We start from the raw sequence: 21043 nt of genomic DNA, 5'->3' as shown, positions 1-21043 counted from the left end.
ACTGAATAAAAGGGACAGCATGTGCTAGAAGCCAGAAGAGAAAGGTTTGCTTTTATTTATTTATTTAATGTCCCATAGTCGATGTGAATAAGGAAGTATTGCATTAAAGTATTTATAATAAATATTAAAAATGTAGATTGCTTAAAATAAATGTTAATTAAGAATATATAGCGTGAAAATTCTACCAAATAAAATTTCAATCAAATAATTACAGCGCATCTAAAACTCTATGTATATCCCATACTGATCCAAAATTGTTCCCTAATTTTTTCGTGCTGTCATGCATTTGTATTTGATTAAACATTTTTTACGCACTTCCGTTGGCATCATTAGTTGGCGTGTTCATTGGACTCACGTTTTATTTTTGGTCCAGCAGCAGCTACCACTGTCATCTAGCCGCCACCACCACCACCACCACCACCACCACCCGCAATCCACCCCCACCCACCAAAGCAAACGCATATGCACGCACGCACCCCGTTGCGCTGGCATTTGTACCATTTGTATGCTTAGGCGCAAGTTGCATCTGTCTACTTCCGCTTTTGTTTTTGTTGTTCTCTGTTTGCTGTTGAAAAGTTTCGTGTATCGGGTTCTCTGTCTTTTTCGGTTATATTTGTTTTTAGCCGCTTTTAAGTGCAGATCGATAGCCCATGCCCATGCCCATGCCCATGTCAATGTCCTTTAATGGCATTTCATTACAACTGCACCGTAATTTGTATGGCTGCGTTTCGCCTGTGTCTGAGTGTGTGCTAACCCATCAGTTGCAGTTTACTTTACGAGCCATCAAAACGCTCATTGAACATGATGAGAAAATTGCCAAGACATAAAGCATAAATGCTTCACACACACACACACACACACACGCACAGTCACAATGAATCGACAGAAAAGCAATGCGTGCATATGCATGTAGTTCTTAGCAAGCAACCCCCCGCGTTCTGGAAGTCCTTTCGCTTTATGGCCACTTCATACAGCAAGTGTTTACTAGCGCTACAATTATAAAGTGATTACCCGGCGGTTTATACTTAGGGGGGCACACTGTTTGCCTAGCAACCCATAAAGCAGCGAGTCTTGAGCAAAATTGGTTTTGTGTTTGTTTTTATTTCGAAAAAGTGTTGTAAACATTTTACAATTTTTTTTTTGTTTTTGTTAGTGTCGTTGTTAAATATATGGTATAAAAATATAGATATTACGTATAAAAATATATATGCTTATTGTAGATGCACAGTGCGCTGTTAAAATAACATGGCGCACTTGTAATTTGTTGTAAACTTTAGGCTTAACAGTTTAATATCACAAAATCTCACTTAACCATTAGATATGCTTATAAATGATATAGTATACTTAACTAGTTAGCTGTAAATATATATATATAGTATATACAAATGTATGTGCTTATATTAAAGATTGAGCGAAGTTTTCCCATTTTTCGTTGTACTCTGACGGTTACAACCAATACAATACTAAAATATATAGACTAAGGAACAATCACGTCGTGATATTGTTCAGAGTTGGCTTACAGGCTATATTAAAAGTTGGTTCTTAAGTACACACAACCGCAGATACTCTTGTTTGCCTCTGGCCAACACAGTTGGCCCTATAACTAAGCATATAATACATATGTCTGTAGAGATGTCTATTTGTAAGTTGTACTCTTCAACTGGTAGTGAAACGCTGGTTCAGTGTCCGTTATTAAAAATAAAAGGCCTAACTAAGCTTAACTAAACTAAACTAAACTGAATTAAATTTAAATGCTGCTGAGCTAAATGCCTCAAAAAACTTAGTTTGCTAACAAATGACTAGAGTTCACACTCGACTTTGGTTACCAGCACTAGTTAAGCACTGGATTTTATTGCTTAGTTTAGGATTTGGTTTGGTTTTTAGCACTTAGAAACTATTACTGCACAATTTCGCCTGAATTTCATTTTAGAAAATTGAACCAAAAAATTTGTAAAAAATTTCAAAACAAATTTCGAATGCCTAAAAGTTAATTTGAAAAATTATATATGTATGTAGTGTATGATTAAAAGTGTAAATGACTAGACTAATGGTGGGAATGAATATACATAGATGGGCTTAAAAATGAGCCGGAAAATGGGGAACCAAGAGGGATTGAGAATGATCTGTGGTGATGACTGGATGAATATGAAAGAAATGAGAGCATAGAAGATGAAATATGATCTTTGGTGTAGCTACATTCGTTGACTAGATGAGTTAGATGATATATAAAAACATAAATGTTGAAGGATGATCTTTGGTATTGCTACATTCGTTGACTAGATGAATGGTTGATGCAAATAGTTTAGAATTTTGATTGCGGTTGAGGTTGGGTAACTTTGTTGTAGGTGTAAATATTTGGTAAACGCTATGACTAGTACAAAATGCTGGACCTGGTACTGGTGTCCTTAATGGCATCCGCATTTCAAATGGAGATCATTTTGAAGCTGACTTGTGCCACATGACTAAAAATACTAAAAATAGAGACTAGACCTAATGTTGACTAGACTGTGTTGTCGTCTTTGGTGCAAGTCGCTTATGTACAAGTGTGGAATGTTATCTGAAGTATAGAACTAAGTGACTAGCAAAATTAAATTAACTGAATGCTAATGCTAAGCAAAATTCTCAAAATAAATTTGAATTCCTAATGCTGTTAATAACTAAATTCTTTGGTGTGTTTCAGCTGCAGTTGTTTTCCCCAACAAAAAGAAACAAAGTATATAAAAACTAAACTTAATTGATAAACAAATTACACAGTTGCCCCGGACTTACTTAATGTGCCATTGTCGTATGCTGAATAACAGAAGCGCAGTTGCGCAGATTGGTCAAAGCAGCGGCGGCGATGCTCTCCTCCTCCGTCAGTCCGTGCTCGACAATTTGCAACCGCCCATAGCCCGCTGAAGACGTGGAGCTGTTGCAGTCGGACAGATAGTCAGCCTCATAGTCGCAGTGACTGCTGCTGGCGGCGCCCACGACATAAACGCCCTCATCCTCATGCGTGCCGGCATAAGAATGCGAGCTGCTGGCCGAGCTGCTGCTGGAGTTTGACTTGTAGACTGTGGTCTGGAAGCTGCCTGTAATGGTGGTGCTGCTGGGCTGCAGGGACTCCGTCTTCGCCTCCGCCTCTGGCTCTGGCTCACATTCAGCGGCTGTCTTGGTTTGCTTTGCATGCGTTTGCTGATGCTTCCGCAAATAGGCAGCGCGCTTGAACTGCTTGCCACAGTCGTTGCAACTAAATGGCAGCTCCTCAGCTGACTTTTTGCTACTGCTAGACTGAGACTGCGACTGCGATTGCGGCTGCTGTCTGTTCTCCTTCTTGGATGCTGCTGCTGCTTGCGCCTGCTGTTTTGGCTTGTGCCAGCGGCGATGCGAGGCCAGGTTGGCAGGACAATTGAACTGCTTGCCACACTCAGGACAACGATACTCGAGCAGCACAATGCAAGCGCAACGATGACGGGCCAGGCCAAAGGCATCGTCAAACTTGATGCGACACAGCCGACAAACATAATCGCCAATTACGTTCTTGATGGCGGCCAGCTCGGCCTTGGTCTCCTCCGTAATCTCGACAATGTTGTACTTGGGATCAATGTCTCCATTGCTATACTGCATGTTGCCATCGGTAATGTCCTCCAACGGTCTGATAATCGTGCCCGAGACCGGTGAGCTGGTCTCCTCGTCAAACTTTAATTTGCGCGTTGCCTTATTGCGTGTGGCTTTGGCATTGCTGCTGCTGCTGCTGCTGCTGGTGGTGCTGGTGCTGGCTTTGCCCGTGCGTGGCGCAGTGTCTGCGACTTTGATGGGCTTGCTGGGCGTGCTGGCAACATTGGCAACTGATTTAACCAATTTGGCAGCGGGCTGCTGCTGCTGCTGCTCCACGCTTTGTGCGCTCAATTTGCGCTTGACTGCAGCGCCAACTGTGGGACTCTGTGGCGGCAATATAGCCGCCTTCTCCACCACCTCCACCTGCACCTCCTGTGGCAGCTCCAACTCTGCTGGTGGCTCGCTTTGCACCTCTGTAAATGTGCTAGGCATGGGCACTTCACAGCTGGGCACTGGCGATGGCGGCTTTACGGACAGATCCAATGGAATTTCACACTTGGTTTTGATGTTCAGATAGCGGCTGCGATATTTGGGCGGCAGCGAGGCCACCGTGGTCAGCAGCCCCAAACCATGTGGCATGCTTCCATTGTGCAGCAGCTGGATGCTGTGTGTGTGCGTCGTCTGCGTCGTTGGCGTTGGCGCTTGACTGTGGTTGGTGGCAACGCTGGCCATTGCACTTGAACGCGTTTTAACGTAATGTTGGCTAACTTTGAAACTTGAACGCGCTTGCAGAATACAAAAACGTGTAAATAAATGCAACAAACGGTAAACGATGATGAACGAATGTTAAACGATGAACGATGAATGATGAATGATAAACGGTGTGTTGAACTAAATTGGATTGGACTGGGTTGGGTTGGGTTGTGAGGTATGCAACGAAGAGTTTTGAAGAACTGAGTAAATAAACTTAACAACAAATTCAAAACGTTGGCAACACCGTTGAGCGCTCCGCTGTGGCTGCTTCCTATCGGCTCGACGTTTCTGCTGCGAATGACTAACAGCATATCCTGCCGCCGCTATTTATGTGTGCCAAAGGAAAGCGAAATTAAAATCATTGTTTGTGTGTGTGTTTGTTGCTGCCGCTGTCGCTCTTGGAAATTCATTTCATCCCCCAGTTCAAGTCGTTGTCCTTTTAGCCCTCCGCTGAACTGAACTCAACTGAACTGACGCCGCTGCCAGCGTCAACGCAAGCAGCAACGCGGCCGCAAAGCCGGAATCTTTTGTTAGCAATCACACACATTAGTCACCCTTTTTTCCATACACACACACACACACACACACACACACAACACACACACAGACACACCGACTGAGGGGAGCAGCAGTAGTGAAAGTCCTTTGCACTGCGCTCGGTTTGTTCGCCCTGCACTTGGAGAAATCATTGTGCAGCAAACAAATTGTTGCCACTATTTTGCAGCTGTAGCTCAGGTTGCCTTTGCCACGTACCTATAAGACTCCCTAGAATACAGAAAGGACTCGCGACAGGAACTGAAACACATGTCTTGTGTCTAGGCAAGCAAAATATATTCATCAGTTCATAGAATTTCGCACACATACAAACAAAAGCAACGCTCCTCTCTACTTCGATGCGTTGTCTTGACCTAAGCACCTAAGCAACAACAGCTGATGACCGATGAAGCCGTTAATTGAGCGTATAACCAAAAGGTAAACGCTTACAAAATGTAATTCAATGGGGCAGAAAAGCAAATACCTGAGGCAGCAACAGCATAAGAAGATGCTATGGCTACATTGTGATTGAAGCAGCAACAGCTGTAGCAATTGCCAAGACTGCAAGAACAGTAGACAGTGTACTGAAAGCAAAGACATAACAAAGTCAATTTACTATTTCTAAGTTTTCTTTACTTCTTACCTTCGACTCACTGGTAAACACACTAAAAACTTACTGATCACCACTTAACTTGGGGATGTCTGTAATGATGGAGTAAACGATTACCAATCCCCAACAAATCCACCAACAGGCTCCTGCTTTGTTTCTTTATCTTAAGAAATGAACCTGGAATTCTAATGTATGAACGAAATTAAGTTGCATTAATTAAGCTTTAATCCTGAAATACCTACTATTGATAAATTCACTATGTGCTTTTCGTACATAAAATCAGCCAAAGTTGTAAATACACGTATATAGGTGCTTATATGAAACAATAAAGTTGAAAGCAGAGATCAATTGGAACAATTTCAATTCCGTTTGAAATCATTTTTAAATTACATGCATTAAACGCATTATTAAATGTAAGCATACAATATTCAATTTATTCATATTGCCCAAAGTAAAAGAGGACTGGGATACCTCAAGAACAAAAGTAAGCATCTAAAAAATTAAGTAAGTTACAATAGATCGGAAAATGCGGGGAATTCTGTATCTCGCATACCGCCAGAAATTATTTCTATTTTACAAAAATATTTAATTTAATATTCTTTCTTCACTACAAAATTTCTCTGTGTGTAATATATTTTGGTGTTGCATTTTCAGGTTTCCATTTGGCTCTGTCTACGCTACCAACTTTGGCTTCATGCTCTCCACGAAGAGACAGACGGACAGACCCGTGTGCGCTACGCGTAATGTACATAAGCTTGTCAAGTTTGCTTTTGGTGGGGTAGGTACACTCTTGGCACACACACTAAGGCAATCACACACACACACATGCACACACAGACAGGCGCGTGCTTTGTGTGTTGTCTGCGCAGCCGAAAATTGTGTGTGTCTGTGTTTTGTGTCTGAATGCTTTGCATTAATATAATCGAAATGCGAAGCGGCCGTCAACGTCGACGTCGACGTCGACGTCGACGCTGAAGCTGAAGCCAACGTCGTTTACTATGAAAGGGAATGCACTTTCGATTCCCAGTAAAGGGCTTTTGGCCTGCGCTGGCTGCAAACACAAATATGGCATATTATGTTCAATATGACGCCATTGTTGTTGTATGTATTTTGTTGCTGTATTTGTTGTTGTTGTTGTTGTTGTATTACGGTAGGCACGTGCGTGGCAATGGCAACGGCGTCGTCGCTGTCGTTGTCGTTGTCGCCACCCCAATTGGGTAGGAAAATGTATTCCCAGAGCTGCAGCTTTAGATTTCTATTTCTTTTTCCTTTTACATTTAGCTGCTCGATCATTGCGGGTTGGAATTGGTGACCCCTTGGCACTGCGAATCTGTGTTTGCCATGCAGCTTAGAATTAATAGCACACGCACTGAACAAGAAGAAGCAGCAGCAGCAGCTTCGGCTTCAGCTTCAGCAGAAGACGTACGTCTGCCACGCGAGCAAAAGCAACAAGAAACAAAACAATCACAACCCACTGGCCGTGCAAGAGTAAAATTCCAACCCCATATGATGCACCCTTACTCGCTCCAAGCTCAAGACTGTCAGCCACAAATGCTGCGTTATTTTCAAAACAGAACCTTATGCCTTTGATTGCTCGAATTTCAGCGCTCCAAGGCGCGCTTAGCTTAAATTTGCACTCAACAACACCCACTGCAAGTACTTCCCACACCACCCACTCCCCACACACTTCCCACACCGTCAGCGTTGCCTATCTGCATTTTCTCGCGTTTGTGTTTGTTGCTTGCTCATGCTAACCTTAATTGCATCTATTTTATTTATTATCAAGTGCAGTTGCTCGTCTGCTGTCTGCCAAACTGCAGCATGCAGCCTGCAACCTGCAACCTGCTGCTTGCCCATAATTAATGTTCGAAAATGCATCGTTTATGTGGCATAATGCATATCGCAGTCAAAATCGAGTCCTCGATCTTTTGTCGTTGCTATGATTATAGTAGTGTTACTTGTCTGGAGTGTAGTCGCTCCAGGTTCAGAAAGGTTTCACGATGGTGCCTTCCGCATAGCGTCTGTGTAAAGGCTGACTGTTCTCAAGACATGTTGACACGTGTTGTAGCAAATAATTGGCGATTGTCGCTTCCCAAAGGCAATCCATGCTGCCTCATCAGCAGGCAGCATGCAGCATCCTTTAACCTTCAACAACTGTGTCTGGGGGCTGCCTTTTTGATGGTTCAGCTGTAATTAAATCTGCGCCTTAATAATTTTATGCAATTTCAAATTTACAGCTCGTCAAAATAAAACGGAAACTGCCTCAAATTTTCATTTTATTTTCTACGCGGAGTATATGAAATTGGATTTAATAATGTTTTTTTCTTTCTAGCTTAAGTGAAACATGTTGACAATTACATCTCGAATCAACACTCAGAGCGAGCAGAGCAATTAACAGCAATTGCTTTTTATATTATAATATATTATTTATAAAAGCCGTTAAATGAATCTAAGAATCTAGACACTGTGGCAGTTGACCAAAACGTTTCTGATCTCATTGTTATATCAGTTTTTCAGCAATTAAAATAATGGAAAATGGAAATTTACAAAAACAAATTGGTGAATAATAATATAGATCATTTCAGCGGACTTCTATATCACTCTGTAGCACCCGTTTAAGATTCACAGCCAGGGTTGGATGTTGAATTTTTAATGTGAGCCATTCATATTGATATTTATATTAACGTCATACCAACTAGCTGAATTACCTACACAAATATTACTTCGCCTACTCGGTTGTCCCACTTTTTTTATATGGATTAGACTTTTTTTCAACCGATTTGTCTTAAACCGAAAGAAAAATTTCTAGAGCAAATTTGAAATGAATATGAATATGAATTTGATGTACAAAGCTAATTGTACCAATTCCAAATATCTCCATTTCTGAAAAGAAATTTCTTTTTAAAAATTTAGCTGAAATAATGCAAATGTATATAGAAATATTATATATTAGATTTGTCCGCTTCTTTAAGTGTAAACAAAAAATTTGAGGCCTCATCAAATCTGAACCAATAAATTCAATAAGAATTCAATTCCCATGTGCCAATGCAATTATAAATAAACTTTACACTCCCCCTCACGAGCTTGACGACACATGGGCATGTCAAGTCCTTGCAGGATTAAGGAATTTGCACTATAATCCAAAACAAATGTAAATAAAAATAACTGACTAACCACCCAAAGTTTTCCTGCCCTTGCTGCAAATTGACAACAAAAGGAAAAGAGCAGAGAAAAAGTGCAGAAGCAATAATTATGTCCTTCTCTAGTTGCTTTGTACCTTAAGTCAAGGGAAAATTATATAGCTAGATATATGAGCACATGCATTAATGTGCTTAAGCGCCGCAGACATGAAGGCACTCACACAACACGTACAGAGACATCGCAGCGCTCCGTCAAGGTAAAACGCTGCGAATTGAATACATATTCACAATTCAGTTGGGTGTCGAAGTGCTTCAGGCACGCGACCAACAACCAACGTTCATATACCCGTAATGCTTTTGCTGCTAATGTCCTTGCCCCGTTGTATATGTATATGTAGTTGCCGATGCATAGCGGCAATGCCGAACACAACAAAAAACAGAAAAAAAGGGGCACATTTGCCGCATATCCATAAACGCGCATAGACGCACACATTGGCATGTGCGCCATGGAAATCACAATGCAATCGAAGTTGCAAACCAACCACCAAACAGTGCCCAACATACACAAAAATTCAGCCAGGTGCATTTGCCAGCAAGCAAGCAAACTGTCGTAGGGCACAAACACGAGCCACAGCCACACAATCCAACAATCCAGAAAGGGGGAGAAATGGTCTGGGCATCGGCAATGGTAACACTGAATATAAACCAGAGCTCAAGCGTAGCGCGTTGCCGAATTCGATGCCCAATGCCCGATTTACAGGCTGTTGCTGTTGCTAGTGCTGCTGCTGCTGCTGATTTCAATAGGGCTTTAAAATGTTTTTAGGGGCGCAGCGACGTTGCTTAGGGGTGGCTCGCAAAAACTGCAGCCGCATATTGAAACTCAAACCTCCAACCAAAACTCAAGCTCCGTATATCCGCAATGTCAGTCACAGTGCACTGTGCGGCACCAAGGGACGAAATGCTTTGCATATTGTCTACCCTTACCAAAAGAGTCATATACATTTTATATAGCTCAAGTTTTCGTCAATAAATTATACATTTTATTACAATTTCTAAATTCATATAAATTATTTTCAATAAATTTGTTAGATAATTAAAGGATAAAATCCTGCACTCCAACTCTACAGCAATAGAAACTAATTAATTTGAAAAGTAAGAGTATCTTCTGCTTCTGCTTAGCATCTAGCCTAGCATGGCTCAAATTCAAACTCATATAAAATATTTCTTTTTATTTAATACCCCGCGTCGCGTCTGTCATCTATAAAATTCCAATTGGACGCGTTTACCGCAGCCAAGGCATTAAAAAAAGAGGGAGCAAGTCCTTTTTTTATATACATACATACAAAATGTATGCATGTATATGTGGACACATTATTGTTTCGCTAGCTGAGTAAAAGATCCTGTGCAAGATTTGCTGCCAGCGCTGACGTCGACCGCGACTGCTGCTGTCACAGCGAGCGTCACTGTGTGTGTGTGTGTGTGTGTGTGTATGTGAAAATTGCACAAGTTGCGCTTCTGCTTTTGACAATAGCCTCACATTAACTAGTTTCCGTTGCAATTTCAATTTCAGTGGCTCGTCCCTCTTAATGAGCAACTGTATGTGGATTGTGCCATATATGAGCGACTGGGAACTGGCAACTGCGGCCAACTGGGAAGTGCCAACTGGGAACTTCATTACAAAAGCACCCCATTTACTTTAGGTCTGAACCTCAGCTTGGGTCTACGTCACTGTCGCTGTGCCGCTTCCTGTTTGGTTTTGTTTCAATTAAATCGCATACTCGGCTGCGACTGCGGCCCAGTAACAGCAAACGGTACAGGACATAGCAGAGTGGCTACCATGGCTCATCTGTTACTTAATCATGGCATTGCCATGGACACCTCGCCTACTCATTGAGGGTGCACAAATACATAGACACCATACCATACACCATACTCTGTAGCTGTGACAATAATAAGATTTAAAGCAGCTGCCTCAAAAATTGTAATTTATTAATTTAACAAAGGGTGCACTTGATGGACGGATTGTCGGACGCAAAGAGGAAAAAGGCTATACCAAATTTCAGTGCTCAAAAATTGTTTTTAAAAATTTCTAAACTCTTTTTAAGCTTACCGATCAAAAATATCAATAAATTGTAATATTTTAAACTTTTCTCAATACTACAACATTCAAAACATTTATATTTATTTAATATACTAATGCTTAATATTCAAATTCAAATCTAACGTAACTTTGCCCGCCAATTGTCATTGGTATTTACCTTTATCGCTTTGTTTTGTTAATCTGATTATCTGCGCCAGATACTCTTCTTCTTTAAGCATCTAAGCTGCCCCGGTATTTCTTCTACTATTTCTCCTTACTCTTCATATTGCTTTCGTCGCAAGCAGTTCGCCACGCTCTTCTACAAAAACATTTATAAAAAAAAAAACATTTATAAAGAAAAACATTGAACAATAAACAGTTTAAAAGCGAAATAAACAAATATCTTTTAATAGTGATTAAATTTATTTGAAAAGCAAGTCGTACAAAAATAGACCCAGGTGGCATAAATTAATATTTTCCCATAGTGAATAAACATTTAGTAAAATTATTAAAAAAAAAATTGCAATATTCTATTAAACAGCTATTTAAATTAGTTTCTTTCTCAATCAAAATAAACTACAACTAAGCAAAATAATACAAAAGATTACAAAAATTTCTTTAGTAATTTTAGATTGTTACAGATTATTATCTTATTTTTTTTGTAATTTGATGTTTCACACACATCCATTTGATAGTTTGCATGTAGATTAAAGATTTATTAAAAACAGAAACACAAATTACACAAAGGACTACCCCAAATACTTAAACTAACAATGACTTTTTAATAATTCTCAGCATTATTCAAGCCCAGATAATCATTATAATCATAGCTGGGTATGCTGGCATTGCTCCAGCCCAACTGATAACGCACCAACTGATCCGCAGCCATCCACATTGACGCCCAACTTGCGCAGCCGGCCGGCAAAGGCCACGGCCTGTGGTGTGGCTATGAAGCGTTCATAGGCTGGCTTCAGAGCCACCACACGACGCCAGAACTCACCAAATATAGCAGATTGCTGAGCATTTGTCTCAAGTAGCTCTCGCAGCGCCGCGGCAGGATATAAAAAGTTGAACTCATTCTCAAAACCAGCAACACCCTCTGTGGACACTGCCCAGTGTGGATATTTATTGAACAGCTTGATTTCCAGCTCCAGTGTGTCGAAGACCTTAAGCGAACCGCCGGACAAAATCAATTGCTGTGACAGCCACTGCAAAAACGAACGAAGCTCCGGCTGATTGAGCAGTTGCTGGCGCAGACGGTAGGACGCCAAGGAGTTCAGCTCACGTATGACGGCTTGGAAGGGCACATCGTTCAGCAGATAAGCGCGTGCTAAATGTTGTATCTGCTTCTTGGGCACCTGACGCAAGAAGGTCTTCAGCTCCAGATACAAATTGTTCGCAGGCGCTGCGGGTGCGGCGCTGCCTGGTGTGGCTGCTGCTGTTGCAAGTCCCACGCCCAGACAGCAAAGGGCCAACAAAACCAATGTACTGCAGTGCATCCTATGTGTGTGCTGCCTCTGCTACGACTACTCACTATTGGCCAGCAACGTGTGTTTTTATAGTACGCCTTATCTTTTGTTATGATTTTGGCGTCTTGTGCAAATTTGCTGTGCGTACTCAAATTTACATGGCTAACTTATCAGACACTTGTCAGCCTTATAAGTTTGCTCTGACTAAGCTCTGATACTTACTACGTGAAAATAGCTAGACGCTCTCTGTGGCTTGATAAATCATCAAATGCCAAGATAATTTGTTTCTGTTTGCAATGCTGACTAACATCTGTTTTTTGGGTTGGTGGGAAAAAATACTTGAGCAACTTGGTTAAAAGGTATTATTCAATTCAATTCAATTATTAAAATAATTATATTTTCAACTACATATTGTAGTGGAAAGTGTCCACTCTGGGCATCTTCTTCGTCTTTGCTCATAGTTTAACAACCAGAAAGCTTCTGTGGACATAGAGAAATTCGCAGATCGCTACAATCTAAGCGTCCTACTAAAAATCATTTTACAACGTTTAGGTAAAATGAATTACTAGTCATTACAAATAATATTTAATTGAAGAATAACGCACGTTTAATTTTGATTATTAAAATAATTAAAGATAATCCGAGGTTTAGTTTTTAATTATTTTCAACAGACAACTTTAAATAGCAAAAGTATTGTTCGTTATTCTGTTAGTTGAAGAACTCATTTGGGAATTACAGCCTAAATCGATCTACAATCCGAAAATAGTGTTTTTGATCTAAACTCTTAGGTATATAATATATTTTATGTAGTTTTCCTTTAATGATTCAGTTCCGGTATAGATAGGTGTATCTCCGCCGAACTAAGAACGACATATCTCCGCGTGGGGTTAACACTGATGCGTATATGGATTATACTGTAATTTGTAGAATTTTTTACCAGACTTGGGAATTTTTATACACTTTGACATTTTTATAAAAAATGGAAAATTATATTCTGAAGTTGTACAAATGTGTATAACAGGGAAAAGGAAGCATGACAGACCCCATAAAGTATATAAATTCTTCATCTTCAAGACAAACAGAGGGGATATAGCCAAGTCCATCTGTCTGTCCGTCCGCCTGAGCAACTGATTTTCAACAAGAGCTACCAATTTTTATAGGTACCAAGCCAAACCGTTTTCTTTGTATTTTCTCCCTCCTTCCTTACAAATCGAAAAAGAAAACGATTTACGCCCGCAATATTTGACGGAAAAATCTAAGTAAATAAAAACTAAAAGCTGTTTCATAAAGGATAAATAACTTAGGTGTTATTCGCATTTCACGTTTTTATTAGTGATGCTTTTGTTGCTATGCCTCAGTTGCTTTAAATATGTGCATATGTTTTACTCATAGTTTTGTCGATCATTATTTCCACTCTAAGCGTTTGTTTGAAAAGAGAAGAGTGCATTGTTCTGCCTTTCCTAAGGACTGAAAATCCAACATATGAGTGAGCACACACTCCACCACAACCCTTTGCGGACCAAGCTTACACACGTGTGCTAAGCTAATTAGGCATGGTAGCGGCAGCAACTGTTGTAGAGCAGGATTTTTATACAAAATGCAATTAAGTGAATTGCGTTTGGAGTAGAAAATTTAGAATTTTATGCTGCTTAGGCGCACAAAAATACGAACAGAGAGCAGAGCACAACGAAAACTAAGCGCGAAACGCGTTAATAAATTGCATAGCTAAGGTACACATACCATATATGTACATAGTTGTGTAGAGAGATAGATGGCTAGAAAGCCACCCCCCGAAGCTTGTATTTTGGGCTGACTAAACAGAGGGTTGATTTTTTCGGGCATTGCATAAGCATTTTTTGGTCCACGGGGTTAGGAGCAGCGGCAACAAAAATGCCAACATGCTGCTGCAAAAGGGCGCAGCTACAAGCAGCGGCAGCTGCAATATAAATACAGACATACCCAGTTGCACACACACACACGCACACGTACACATATGTGTGCAGTGCTTGATAAATCATGTGTAAAGGTATTTTGATTTTTATTTCCCTGTACACATGCGCTGATAAGCCAAAGGCAGCTGCCTATTGACCATGCGGGCCTAAAAAAAAATATATATATATTTATTTAAAAGCAAAACGAATACTTTGATATGTGTTGCCATGCCAAATAGTCGTTTGAAGCTATGCCAACAAATATACAAATTTTTTAATTGATTTGGCATGCTTCAATTTAACGCTTCGCTGCCACTTCCTTCACCAACACACACAGACACATACACACACATACAGCTGCAGTCCTTTTTGCATATTGCACGTGTGCTGTAATTGCCAGTTTACTATATTATCCATATTTTTGTTTTTTTTTTGTATTAAAATGCAGCCCTTAGTTACTTGGCTGACACTTCCGCTTTATGACAAAATGAATGAGTCACAGGACTCGCAGAACGTACAGACAGAACGGACTCAGACTTGTTATTGTAACGAAATTTCTACCACGCAACGGAACTACGAGGCGTCGACGTTGTCGACAGACCGGCGACAACGTAATGCAAGAACAGCAACAACAACAACAGCTCAAGTCAAGTCAAAACTCAAGACAGTTAGCTACAGGTATCCTTGTTTCCCTTGCTCAAAGTGGCACGCGCCATACAGTCCAAGTGGCAGACGATGTATTTAGGGGTTGTTCTTATAAGAAACATTCCTTTGCCGGCGAAGCAACACGTTCAAGACATTGTTGAGTCACCGCAGTGCCTGCCTCTCCCCTTCTGTGTCATTCACTCCCCTATCCTTAAGTTTTACCCTTAGCCGATCGCAGCCTTGCTAGGTGCTTGCTTTTGCGGTGCCCTTTTGGGTTTTCCCTGCAGCGCTCGTCGTTTAATTGAGTTGCGCCTCCTGCAAGGGCAGGCAGGCAGTCAAAAGAAAGAAATAATAAAGTGCCAATTGTAGGTTTCACAAATTGAAATGCCCCTCGCAGTTACGCTGACTTTTTATTCATGTGACTTTTGAGCATTGTCTTCAGCTTACTCCTTAAGTTGCCTGCCTTTTTTTTTTTTCTTTTTTAGGCATTCACAAGCGAAGCCATTAAATTGATTATAAAACCTTGTTGAAAATGTGTAAACAGACTGGCAGACAGCCTGACGCCAGGAGGCGTCAACGGCATAGCTCAGCTCAGCTCAGCGCAGTTGAGTTGAGTTGAGTTGAGTTCAGCGCAATTGAGCCATAGGGAATGTCCTGAGATGCCGCAATCCGATTGTTAGCTACTAATTACAGGGGCGTTGCACTTAGCGGGGTTGTTAAGACTGTTTTGTGACTTGGATTTTAAGCAGTTTGCAAAGCTGTCTTGCTCGAACGCTGCTCTGCACCGCAATTTATGGCTTGAAGCATCATTAAACGTGGCGAATCATGGCAACAATGGCTGTTGTTAATGCTGAAGCTATGGGCGTGGCAACTGAAGACAATTGCAAGCGGACATTTGGGTAAGTGGCTTCGATTCGCTTCAAGCTTGACGAGCTGAGGATGTCAAACTGGGAACTTGTAGATAACAGAGATATAAAGAATGTATATCATTCATGAATTCATCTTGAAGTTGATTTACGCATTATTTGGATGCGACGTTTATTCCTTCCGTAAAATTGTATTTACATTTTTATTTTGAATTTAACTAATAGAATTGATTTGTTTTTCAAATTCGAAGTAGCAACTAATACTAATACGAATGATTGTTTTTGTTTTTTGGAATTTTGCGAAATTATTTTTAAAGCTTTGATATGCTTATTGAAGTTAATTTGCCTGCTACCATTAGTTAATTTTTCGAGTTTGGCGATCGTGTTCGAGATCAGGAAGATCTAAGGATAATATTTTACTACTAAAGTACAACATTTCGCTGTATATTAAACCACTTTTATGGCTGCTAAGCAAACAGGAAACTCTAACGCAGCTTATATATTCATCAAATATGTAAGTTGTGCTTTGAAGCCTTTCGATAAACCAATTTCAACTATCTCGACTAGCATATCTCTATTACAGCTACTTCAGTTTATGCAAAACAAGCTTAGCAGCTGTTGAAATTTCTAGCTGCCTCGTGCCCCGTGCCTCATGCCTAATGCCTTGTGGCATGCGGCTGATAACAGCACTCCATCATGAAAATCTGTCACGCTGACATGGCCACAACGAGTTTTCAATTTGGTTTCATTTGCATGTTCACGGCTTGTTGGCCAGCACACGTGCTGTTCCTGCTCATTTACATGCGCGTAGATAAAGCTCGGCAAACTGAGGCAACCAACCAACTGTTCCAATCAACAGAACAACTTGCAGTAGAGCTTGTTTATGTTATATCGTATTTATTTAAGCAAATTTATGTAAATAGAGCTGGCGGCAACGCTGCCGCGCAAGCGCACAAGCTAGATAGGGTGCTCGAGAGGCTGCTAGGGGCGCCACGATCCAGGACACGTTCCAGCTATCAGCCAACCCCTCGCCAGATAACGGCACATATACATTTTATATAACATTTACAGCTCGACTGGGTTTTAGGTTTTTAATGCTTGAGAGCACAGCTGCTGCTGCTGCTGTTGTTGCTTTTGGCTTTTGCCAAAAACGAGTTTATCCTTTATCCAAAAAAGGGAGCGGTCCAGCCCTTAGAGGTGCGGCTCGCGTGCCAGCAGCCAGCCCCTTTTTCCAATTGCAGTTTCAGCTCATTTTGTTGCTCATAAATAACAACAATAGCGGCGCTGCGCTATGCGAATGCAGCAACAAGAACAAAGCGCCCAACTTTGATCCCCAGGTATTTTTAACGTGTTTGGCACGTTTCGCTCGATTTTCCGGTTCTCGACTCGACTCTCTACTCATTCTTGCACACGTACGAGTATTTGTTACCATGGCTCTATGCTCTAATCCTCAGAGGCGTACATCGCACGCGCCACGCGGCCAACGTCTTTTGTGATAAATTGAGCTTTAAAGCAAAGCGGGGAGGTATTCTCAACAATTTTTCTGCCACCCAACAACTCCTTTGACAAATGGCCAGAGCTCTGCCAATGGACAGGAAAAGTTGCGACCTGCAGTCGTCTCTTGGCTCTCATGACAACATGCAATTGTTTGTTTCATTGTCAAATAAATCTTGCAGCGACTCCAGCTCTCTCTCTCCGCCCCCGCCCCTCTTACTTCGTCTATGAGTCGCTTGTATTATTTACAAAGTCTCCCAATTACATTAAGTCTATTGAGATGCCTATGCGATTTATCACTGTCTATGAGTATGCTCAGGTTAGTGCATGTTGTAATGTACAAATATTTGTTTTGCTGTATTTATTATTTATACAAGAAACAAGAAACCCATCGGAACAGTTTGGCAAGGCATTGTGTACTAGCTTAGTGGTATGAGGCTTAAAAACAACAGTAGATTAGCAACTCTAACGACGCTTCTTTGCATGTTTAATTTAAATGTAAGATCCACATAAAGCTTTCACTTCATATACATATGTATTTCAATCCAATAATGAAACATTATTATCCGAGTTTTGTTGGCTCCAATATGCCAATTGATGTTCCATCTGATTGAAATCTAAACGCGCTGGCAATATGCTAGGACTAACTGCCTGTCCCAGGACTCTCATTTGATAAAGAAAATACTCGAACATGGCAAAGTCATGAGCTTTGGTATAGTGAAAACTAATGCTGGTATCGGAACAGCAATCGCTAATCTGTAAAACAAATTGTTTGGTTAATACATAGTTAAAAATGTTTTTGTTGTATGTGAATACTTGCATTTGGCTTAAAGTAATAGTATTTATCCAGCCAGGTGCCAGACTGTATGCGCGGCATTAGGTGTCTGGGATTCAGTGGCAAGAAGCGTTCGCGTCCCAGCTCATCTCTTGAGTCGCCAGCTACCACACCCAGGTTTAGCAAACAGTAGCCCAGCTGTCTGTCCTCGGCTAAAGTGTTCAGCGGGCAATACTTGGTGTTGTTCAGACCGATCAGATTCAGACGACGCAACGCATCACGGCTAAGCACGTACCCGGCTCCCCCGGACATGTAGCCCTGTGGATATGTAGTGCGTAAGCGATAACCAAAGTAGACTGGTGCCTCCGGATCGTAGGGATACAGAAACATGCGCAGATTCTCCATGATAACATAGCTGAAAATAATAAGAGACATAATCAGGTTGTTGTTGTTGCAAGTATTTGCCAACGCTTACGTATCATCATCCGCTTTCAGAAACCAGTCGTAATCCTCTATATAATGCTCATAGGCATACGCAAGACCTGCACGCACTTTGGCATATAAATGCTCACGACTCTCTGTTACATTGAGATTGACTGCACCCAGCTCTGGGTCATCTTCACTGCTCAGAAAGATGAGCTTATTGCAGCGCGCTCCCCAGCTGGCCTTAACATGCGCAGCTTTCAGCTTGTGCATTGCTGGCATGGTGAGCACCAGGCACAATACGCGTGTCTCGCGATGAAGCCATTCGGACAGCGACGTCTCCGCATTCGCCACTACGGCTGTGCTCTCATATTCCACTGTCGTGTAGGTCACATAGTTCCAGAACTCTGTCAGCTGTATGCCCACGATTAGGCCAAGCACCAAACACAATAAATTCCGATACATTGCGACGCTTACGAAACATTTAAGTGCAGCATGTTGACTCTCTGCAGCTGTAGTTGTTGATGTGGAACTGCCACACCGCAGCAATGGAAGACGCTCTTTCATGTGTATGTGGTCTCAGCTCAAACGAGTTTTGTTTGTGATTCGCATAACAAATGAATCAGCAGCAGTTGAGTCTAATGCTCAGTGAAGACGTCGCCTGAGGCCGAATTTAACAAACTCATTGAGAAAGAAAGCAAAAGTTCACTCAGCCCAGCCAGCAGTGTGAGCTGCTTACAGTTTGAGCAGCACTGTAAAGTCAGCTCACATTTTCCAATTGGCATTGTGTTAATTTCAATTTCAACTGCTCCGCAGTGTATTCAAAGTTCGTATACGCTTTTGATATTTTTATGAACCGGTTTTGAGCGTCTTTATATTGTCGTGAATGTTTTGACCTACACAAAATGTTAGCAGCGCAAAATAAATTTCATAAACAAACAGATGTCTTGGTAAATGGTATTATTTATTTTATTGCTAGTTAATTTTCATTTTGCATTTTGCTTTTTTATATGTGTATGTATGCATCATGTTACAAATTAAATATTTCATATTTATTTTTCAATTAGTACACAATTTGTTTGGTTTTCAATTCGTTTGTTACTGTTAAGACTAATTTATTTCGATTTTGTTAAACGTCTTTAACTGTCTTGTCCTTTATATTTGTCAGTTTTAATATTATATTATCCAAATTGCTTCTTGTTTTTAAGTTCTTTTTTTTAATAATAGAAAATTTTTACAAAACATTCAACTCTGTATGTTTAATTTGTTTTTTTAGTTTGCTGTTTAATTGAATATGTACTTATAGTTTGTATTTTACTATAATTATTATTATTATTTGTTTCTCGTATCTTCATTTATACGAGTAGTAAGTGCACTTGCCAATTCTTGTTTATTTTTACTTTCATTCCTCTCTAGGACTCACAACATTTAACTCCACAAACAAAAAAGGTACAAAAACTTTGTGAAATAAACAAAAATTGTCAAGCAAGGTTAACACAATATTAACGCGTTTTCCGTATAAATTTCTCGGGGCTTAAATATAGTTTAATTGTTTGATATATACATATTTTGATATATGCATATAAAGTTAATTACACAGCCTTAGAAACTACTTATTAACTAAAAAAAAAACAAAGGTTTATGAAAAAACGCTTGGTCAAAGGAAAAAGTTAAGAAACAAAATGCGACAAAATTAAAAAAAAAAAATACACCATCAAAAACTTTTTGGCATAATAAATAATTTTACGAGTATTCCATTGCTATTAATAGTTTTTAATTATGTTGAAAAAATATTTTTTAAATACAATTACGTCTTTAGTTTCAGTTTATGTTAAACATTTGAATTTCGCTTGAAAAAATATATTTTTTTTTTTTTATATGCAATGAAAATTACTTTTTGCTTTGATATTTCTTTCTCAGTATAAATTCTGTCATAATTATATAAGTTATATTATTTTGCTTACGTTTTAGATGTTGTTAGCTTGGCTTTAAACTACATGTACTAAGACTATGGTTTTGTTTTGCAGTTTCGTCACCATACATTTTAGTTTTGTTTTTACATTATTTTTCTTTGTTTAGCATTATTATTAGAAGTCATATTTTTGCTGTTTTTACGTTTATTTTCGTTTGTGTGTTTTTCCTCGTATTTTCCGTAGGAACCTATTTGTAACTAGCAAGCGCAGACAATGTAAAATTTCTATAGAAAAAATGTTTTTGCTATAATTTGGGCTTACAATTAATTCATATATATGTAAATGGTATATGTATAACATCAAAATAAATACATATGCATATAAGATTTCTAATACACACATATATATCTTATTATCAATTATAGCTAGTCTACATTTTTTTGTATTTTTTACAGTCAATGCGCTGTCTTAAACTTGGCTCTTTAAAAACTTCCAAAGAATTCGTTGTTTACAAATATTTACGTTCAAAGGAACAGCAACAAATATGTTTTAACAAAATTTTAACATATTTTATCAACAGCGCATTTTCTTTGATTTTTAAGTGTTTAGCTTTAATTAAATATAAAACTTAATTTAACAAAATTTCATAACTATTTTTTTGTTAACAATATTACTTTGTTTAGTCACTGACTACAGATGTTAATAATATTTTTCGACACCATTTTTTATGTTTTTTTTTTGTGATTTTTCTTTTCTCTCAAAATATAACATTGGCACGTATTTTTACCTAATAATTTAATATTTAGAAATATATATATATAATGTATGTTGCTGTATGTGTATTCATAGTAATGCATAGACTAAGTGTAGTTT

The 21043-nt window shown here is 39.7% G+C and overlaps 3 protein-coding genes across 3 annotated transcripts; all 3 read right to left on the bottom strand.

Moving 5' to 3' along the window:
- Positions 1-2681: 2681 nt before the first annotated feature.
- LOC108598363 (insulinoma-associated protein 1) lies at positions 2682-4575 on the bottom strand. The gene has a single exon (XM_017984983.2). The coding sequence runs from the start codon at positions 4267-4269 to the stop codon at positions 2770-2772; it is 1500 nt and encodes a 499-aa protein (XP_017840472.2). The 5' UTR covers positions 4270-4575; the 3' UTR covers positions 2682-2769.
- A 6769-nt stretch (positions 4576-11344) lies between these two features.
- Positions 11345-12170, bottom strand: LOC108598371. Its single transcript, XM_017984993.2, is given in 2 exon segments — positions 11345-11537; positions 11539-12170. Coding segments are annotated over 2 exon segments (717 nt in total). The 5' UTR covers positions 12154-12170; the 3' UTR covers positions 11345-11435.
- A 5257-nt stretch (positions 12171-17427) lies between these two features.
- Positions 17428-18769, bottom strand: LOC108598368 (glycoprotein-N-acetylgalactosamine 3-beta-galactosyltransferase 1). Its single transcript, XM_017984989.2, has 3 exons — positions 18310-18769; positions 17880-18249; positions 17428-17815 (listed from the first exon to the last, which is right to left on the bottom strand). The coding sequence occupies exons 1-3, from the start codon at positions 18720-18722 to the stop codon at positions 17600-17602; spliced, it is 999 nt and encodes a 332-aa protein (XP_017840478.1). The 5' UTR covers positions 18723-18769; the 3' UTR covers positions 17428-17599.
- Positions 18770-21043: the final 2274 nt, after the last annotated feature.

Source organism: Drosophila busckii, chromosome 3L (assembly GCF_011750605.1).
Source record: "Drosophila busckii strain San Diego stock center, stock number 13000-0081.31 chromosome 3L, ASM1175060v1, whole genome shotgun sequence".
Classification (NCBI taxonomy): Eukaryota; Metazoa; Arthropoda; class Insecta; order Diptera; family Drosophilidae; genus Drosophila; species Drosophila busckii.
This window is presented reverse-complemented; position numbering and strand designations above follow the sequence as displayed.

What these genes read in the sequence shown, in the direction of transcription:
- LOC108598363 (XM_017984983.2), bottom strand. Translation starts at nt 4,269, where the DNA reads ATGGCCAGCGTTGCCACCAACCACAGTCAAGCGCCAACGCCAACGACG.
- LOC108598368 (XM_017984989.2), bottom strand. Translation starts at nt 18,722, where the DNA reads ATGTATCGGAATTTATTGTGTTTGGTGCTTGGCCTAATCGTGGGCATA. An exon ending in CTGAAAGCGGATGATGATAC is followed by an intron (nt 18,250 to 18,309) that starts GTAAGCGTTGGC and finishes TATTATTTTCAG; the next exon opens with CTATGTTATCATGGAGAATC. An exon ending in ACTATTACTTTAAGCCAAAT is followed by an intron (nt 17,816 to 17,879) that starts GCAAGTATTCAC and finishes TTTGTTTTACAG; the next exon opens with ATTAGCGATTGCTGTTCCGA.